General features: G+C 46.0%; 1 protein-coding gene across 1 annotated transcript; it reads right to left on the bottom strand.

The window, feature by feature from the left end:
* Positions 1-554: 554 nt before the first annotated feature.
* On the bottom strand, positions 555-6498 carry LOC120736701 (mucin-5AC-like; the record flags this gene model as incomplete). The annotated part of the gene is made up of 3 exons (XM_040036979.1): positions 555-1690; positions 4765-5552; positions 6072-6498. Coding segments are annotated over 3 exons (1710 nt in total), but the record flags the coding sequence as incomplete, so codon positions are not given.
* Positions 6499-6731: the final 233 nt, after the last annotated feature.

Below are 6731 nucleotides of genomic sequence, written 5' to 3'. Positions count from 1 at the left end.
CGGTTTAGAGTTTTGTTTTTGTAAGTTTTATTTCGTGAATCATTCCTCCAGCAATAAAGCTGCGTTTTCAGTTTATTCCCATCTCCAAGAGTCCTGCAATTTTGGGTCCACCACTTCTGCTTGCCTGCCACACAGCCAACCATGACACTTGTGACATGATATGTACTACTATGTGATCGATAAGCATTTAGGAAGCTTATTTCCAATCTTACCAACCACTCCAAGCCATTTAGACTTTATAAAAAGAAACAAATAGTTAGTGCCTGTTAGAACCACTAAAGATCCGAGGACAACATTATAATTGAAACCTGATAACTAGAAACAGAGATTACATTTGTTTAAAAAGAATATATAATTCAACACATCCCCCTTCCTTTTCAATTATCAAAATTTGTATATCTATGAGGGAAATGTACTGGTAGTTAGAAAAGCCAGCAAAAAACATTAACTTTCTTAATAATGAAATATTGTTGAATAGTGTGAAATATATCACTTCATTAAAGAAACTTTGAAATATCTTATAGGTACGGTAATTCATGTAGAAAAGCAACTGGTTGCATTAATAGTTTTATTAGGGTGAAGAGAGTAAAAGTCTACATTCAGGGGAAACCAGAGTATCTCATCTTAAATAACATATGGTTAATATATTCTGTAATTTTATAAATGTTAAAAGTGGGGCAATGTGTTACCATCAATATGATGAAAATAGTGACAGTCGGGACAATCATAACATTATACAAAACAAATATACTGCCATAGCTTTCTTTATTCCCCTTGCCATCAATGGGATATTTCCAAAGCAAAAAAACAAATCCCATCATACTGTCTGTTGAAAACTTTATCATGGTCATAGTTGTAATCCTTTGGCTTTTTTTTTTTTGGTGTAATTACAGTTACTAGTTTAAGAAATGCTGTCATTGAATCACATATAACAAAAATCCCAAGTAACTAGTTTGGTTGTCTATTTCTGTATGTATATTTCTGTTCCTATTATTGCACACTATTGCATTTTTTTCAAGACATTTGCGTAATGAGTTTAATAAATAGATAAATATATTTGTGGGTAAATATTAAATAGATATTACACTTTTTAACTTAAATCCCAACTAAACAGGAAAAGAAGAAGTAAACAGTAACATAAAAAAAAATCCTTTCACAGTTGTAGTGTTTTTATGGGGTTTCCATGATTTACCATTTAATAGATGGTAAAGACAAAGAGTGCGACTAATAGAGGGATTACATTCATTCTGACAGAAGATGCGTGACTTGTTGTCGTCGTGGATGATATAGCTGTTGAAGGCATTTTAGTGGTTGTTGTTGCAGCTGTTGTCATGGTTGGAGTAGCTGTTGGTGGTGGTGGAGCTGCAGTTATTGTTGTTGTGGCAGCAGTTGTTGAGGTTGGAGCAACTGTTGTTGTTGTTGTAGCAGCAGTTGTAGTGGTTCGAGCAGTTGTTGTTGTTGTAGCAGCAGTTGTAGTGGTTCGAGCAGTTGTTGTGGTTGTTGCCACGGTAGTTGTGATTGGAGCAGTTGTTGTTGTGGTTGAAGTAGCTGTTGTAGTTGTTGGAGCTGCAGCTGATGTTGTTGTAGAAGAAGTCGTTTTGGTTGGACCAACTGTTGTTGTTGTGGTTGGAGAAGCTGTTGTTGTTGGAGCAGCAGCTGATGTTGTTGTAGCAGCAGTTGTTGTGGTTGGAACAACTGTTGTTGTCATTGGAGCAGCAGTTGTAGTGGTTGGAGCAGTTGTTGTTGTAGCAACTGTTGTTGTGGTTGGAGTAGCAGTTGTGGTTGGAGCTGCAGCTGATGTTGTTGTAGCATCAGTTGTAGTGGTTGGAGTAGCTGATGTTGTTGTAGCATCAGTTGTAGTGGTTGGAGTAGCTGTTGTTGTTGGAGCTGCCGCTGATGTTGTTGTTGTTGCCACTGTAGTTGTGATTGGAGAAGCTGTTGTCGTGGTTGGTGGAGCAGCTGTTGTCGTGGTTGGTGCCATAGCTGTTGTTGTGGTTGGAGCAGCTGTTGTTGTTGTGGTTGGAGCAGCTGCTGTTGTTGTGGTTGGAGCAGCTGCTGTTGGGGTTGGAGCAGCTGTGGTTGTGGTTGGTGCCACAGTTGTTGTGGTTGGAGCAGCTGTGGTTTTTGTTGTAGTAGCAGTTGTAGTGGTTGGAGCAACTGTTGTTGTTGTTGTTGTTGTTGGAGCAGCAGTGGTTGTTGTTGTTGCCACTGTAGTTGTGGTTGGAGCAGCTGCTGTTGTGGTTGGAGCAGCTGCTGTTGTTGTTGTAGCAGCTGTTGTTGTTGTTGGACCTGCAGTTGTTGTGGCTTGAGTAGCAGTTGTTGTTGTTGGAGCATCAGTTGTAGTGGTTGGTGCCACAGTTGTTGTGGTTGGAGCAGCCGTGGTTGTTGTTGTTGCCACTGTAGTTGTGGTTGGAGCAGTTGTTGTTGTGGTTGGAGCAGCTGATGTTGTTGTTGGAGGAGCTGTTGTTGTTGTTGGACCTGCAGTTGTTGTGGCTTGAGTAGCTGTTGTTGTTGTTGGTGCCACAGTTGTTGTGGTTGGAGCAGCAGTAGTTGTGGTTGGAGCAGCAGTGGTTGTGGTTGGAGCAGCTGTTGTTGTGGTTGGAGTTCCTGCTGTTGTAGTTGGAGCAGCTGTTGTTGTGGTTGGAGTTGCTGCTGTTGTAGTTGGAGCAGCTGTTGTTGTGGTTGTAACAGCAGTTGTTGTGGTTTGAGCAGCTGTTGTTGTGGTTGGTGCCACAGTTGTTGTTGTGGTTGGTGCCACAGCTGTTGTTGTGGTTGTGCCACAGCAGTTGTTGTGGTTGGAGGAGCAGTTGTTGTGGTTGCAGCAGCTTTGGTTGTTGTTGGAGCAGCAATTGTAGTGGTTGAAGCAGCTGTTGTTGTTGTTGGAGCAGCAGCAGTGGTTGTGGTTGGAGCAGCTGTGGTTGTTGTTGGAGGAGCAGTTGTAGTGGTTGAAGCAGCAGTTGTTGTGGTTGGTGCCACAGTTGTTGTAGTTGTAGCAGCCGTGGTTGTTGTTGTTGCCATTGTAGTTGTGGTTGGAGCAGCCGTTGTTGTGGCCATTTTAGTTGTGATTGGAGCAGCTGTTGTTGTGGTTTGAGCAGCTGTTGTAGTGGTTGGAGTAACTGTTGTTGTTGTTGGAGCAGCAGTGATTGTGGTTGGAGCAGCTGTGGTTGTTGTTGGAGCAGCAGTGGTTGTGGTTGGAGCAGCAGTGGTTGTTGTTGGAGGAGCAGTTGTTGTTGTTGGAGCAGCTGTTGGGGTTGGTGCTACAGTTGTTGTGATGGTAGCAGCTGTTTTTGTTGTTGTTGTTGCCACTGTAGTTGTGGTTGGAACAGCTGTTGTTGTTGTTGGAGGAGCAGCTGTTGTTGTGGTTGGAGCAGGTGTGGTTGTTGTTGGAGCAGCAGTTGTAGTGGTTGGAGCAACTGTTGTTGTGGTTGGAGCAGCAGTTGTTGTGGTTGGAGCAGCTGTTGTTGTGGTTGGAGCAGCTGTGGTTGTTGTTGTCGGAGCAGCAGTTGTAGTGGTTGGAGCAGCTGTTGTTGTGGTTGGTGCCACAGTTGTTGTGGTTGGCGTAGCTGTTGTTGTTGTTGGAGCAGCAGTTAAAGTGGTTGGAGCAACTGTTGTTGTGGTTGAAGCAGCTGTTGTTTTGGTTGGTGCCACAGTTGTTGGAGCAGCAGTTGTTGTGGTTGGAACAACAGTTGTTGGAGCAGCAGTTGTTGTGGTTGGAGCAGCAGTTGTTGTGGTTGGAGCAGCTGTTGTTGTGGTTGGAGCAGCTGTTGTTTTGGTTGGTGCCACAGTTGTTGGAGCAGCAGTTGTTGTTGTTGGAGCAGCAGTTGTTGTGGTTGGAGCAGCTGTTGTTGTGGTTGGAGCAGCTGTTGTTGTGGTTGGTGCCACAGTTGTTGTGGTTGGAGCAGCTGTTGTTGTTGTTGGAGCAGCAGTTGTTGTTGTTGGAGCAGCTGTTGTTGTGGTTGGTGCCACAGTTGTTGTGGTTGGAGTAGCAGTTGTTGTTGTTGGAGCAGCTGTTGTAGTGGTTGTAGCAACTGTTGTTGATGTTGGAGCAGCATTTGTTGTGGTTTGCGCAGCTGTTGTTGTTGTTGGAGCAGCAGTTTTTGTTGTTGTAGCAGCTGTTGTTGTGGTGGTTGGAGCAGCTGTGGTTGTGGTTGGAGCAGCTGTGGTTGTTGTTGGAGCAGCAGTTGTAGTGGTTGGAGCAGCAGTTGTTGTGGTTGGAGCAGCTGTGGTTGTTGTTGGAGCAGCAGTTGTTGTGGTTGGTGCCACAGTTGTTGTGGTTGTAGCAGCTGTTGTTGTGGTTGGAGCAGCTGTTGTTGTGGTTGGAGCAGCAGTTGTTGTGGTTGGAGCAGCAGTTGTTGTTGTTGGAGCAGCAGTTGTTGTTGTTGGAGCAGCCGTTGTAGTGGTTGGAGAAACAGTTGTTGTGGTTGCAGCAGCTGTTGTTGTTGTTAGAGCAGCTGTTGTTGTTGTTGGAGCAGCAGTTGTAGTGGTTGGAGCAACTGTGGTTGGAGCAACTGTTGTTGTTGCTCGATCAGCAGTTGTTGTGGTTGGAGTGGCTGTGGTTGTTGTTGGAGCAGCAGTTGTAGTGGTTGGAGCAGCTGGTGTTGTTGTTGGAGCAGCAGTTGTTGTTGGAGCAGCAGTTGTTGTTGTTGGAGCAGCTGTTGTTGTTGTTGGAGCAGCAGTTGTTGTGGTTGGAGCAGCTGTTGTTGTGGTTGGAGCAGCTGTTGTTGTTTTTGGAGTTGCTGTTGTTGTGGTTTGAGCAGCTGTTGTTGTTGTTGTAGCAGCTGTTGTTGTGGTGGTTGGAGCAGCTGTGGTTGTGGTTGGAGCAGCTGTGGTTGTTGTTGGAGCAGCTGTTGTTGTGGTGGTCAGAGCAGCAGTTGTTGTGGTTGGAGCAGGTGTGGTTGTTGTTGGAGCAGCAGTTGTAGTGGTTGGAGCAACTGTTGTTGTTGTTGGAGCAGCAGTTGTTGTGGTTGGCGCAGCTGTTGTTGTTGTTGGAGCAGCAGTTGTTGGAGCAGCTGTTGTTGTGGTGGTTGGAGCAGCAGTTGTAGTGGTTGGAGCCGCAGTTGTTGTGGTTGGTGCCACAGTTGTTGTGGTTGGAGCAGCTGTGGTTGTTATTTGTGCAGCAGTTGTGGTGGTTGGAGCAACTGTTGTTGTTGTTGGAGCAGCAGTTGTGGTTGTTGTTGGAGCATCAGTTGTTGTGGATGGTGCCACAGTTGTTGTGGTTGGAGCAGGTGTTGTTGTGGTTGTTGCCACAGTTGTTGTTGTTGGAGCAGCTGTTGTTGTGGTTGGAGCAGCTGCTGTTGTGGTTGGAGCAGCTGTTGTTGTTGGAGCAGCTGTTGTTGTGGTTGGAGCAGCAGTTGTTGTGGTTGGAGCGGCTGTGGTTGTTGTTGTTGGAGCAACTGTTGTTGTTGAAGCAGCAGTTGTTGTTGTTGGAGTAGCAGTTGTAGTGGTTGGAGAAACTGTTGTTGTGGTTGGAGCAGCTGTTGTTGATGTTGTTGGGGCAGCAGTTGTAGTGGTTGGAGTAGCTGTTGTTGTTGGAGTAGCAGTTGTTGTTGTTGGAGCAGCATTTGATGTGGTTGGAGCAGCTGTAGTTGTTGTTGGAGCAGCAGTTGTAGTGGTTGGAGCAACTGTTGTTGTTGTTGGAGCAACTGTTGTTGGAGCAGCAGTTGTTGTTGGAGCAGCTGTTGTTGTGGTTGGTTCCACAGTTGTTGTGGTTTGTTCCACAGTTGTTGTGGTTGGTGCCACAGTTGTTGTGGTTGGAGCAGCTGTTGTTGTGGTTGGAGCAGCTGTTGTTGTTGGAGCAGCTGTTGTTGTGGTTGGAGCAGCTGTTGTTGTTGTTGGAGCAACTGTTGTTGGAGCAGCAGTTGTTGTGGTTGGAGCAGCAGTTGTTGTGGTTGGAGCAGCTGTTGTTGTTGTTGGAGCAGCAGTTGTTGTGGTTGGAGCAGCTGTTGTTGTGGTTGGAGCAGCAGTTGTTGTGGTTGGAGCAGCTGTGGTTGTTGTTGGAGCAGCAGTTGTAGTGGTTGGAGCAGCTGTTGTTGTTGTTGGAGTTGCTGTTGTAGTGGTTGGAGCAGTTGGTGTTGTTGTTGGAGCAGCAGTTGTTGTTGTTGGAGTTGCTGTTGTAGTCGTTGGAGCAGTTGTGGTTGTTGTTGGAATAGCTGTTGTTGTGGTTTGAGCAACTGTTGTTGTTGTTGAAGCAGCAGTTGTTGTGGTTGGAGCAGTAGTGGTTGTTGTTGGAGCAGCAGTTGTTGTGGTTGGAGCAGCTGTGGTTGTTGTTGGAGCAGCAGTTGTTGTGGTTGGAGCAGCTGTTGTTGTTGTTGGAGCAGCAGTTGTTGTTGTTGGAGCAGCTGTTGTTGTTGTTGGAGCAGCAGTTGTTGTGGTTGGAGCAGCTGTTGTTGTGGTTGGAGCAGCTGTTGTTGTTGTTGGAGTTGCTGTTGTTGTGGTTGGAGCAGCTGTTGTTGTTGTTGGAGCAGCAGTTGTTGTGGTTGGAGCAGCTGTTGTTGTTGTTGGAGTTGCTGTTGTAGTGGTTGGAGCAGCTGGTGTTGTTGTTGGAGCAGCAGTTGTTGTTGTTGGAGCAGCAGTTGTAGTCGTTGGAGCAGCTGTGGTTGTTGTTGGAGCAGCTGTTGTTGTGGTTTGAGCAACTGTTGTTGTTGTTGGAGCAGCAGTTGTTGTGGTTGGAGCAGCAGTGGTTGTTGTTGGAGCAGCAGTTGTTGTGGTTGGAGCAGCTGTGGTTGTTGTTG

This window comes from Simochromis diagramma, unplaced genomic scaffold, assembly GCF_900408965.1.
Source record: "Simochromis diagramma unplaced genomic scaffold, fSimDia1.1 OVJJ01000630.1, whole genome shotgun sequence".
Lineage (NCBI taxonomy): Eukaryota > Metazoa > Chordata > Actinopteri > Cichliformes > Cichlidae > Simochromis > Simochromis diagramma.
Note: the sequence above shows the minus strand (reverse complement) of the source record. Positions and strands in the feature narration are given on the sequence as shown.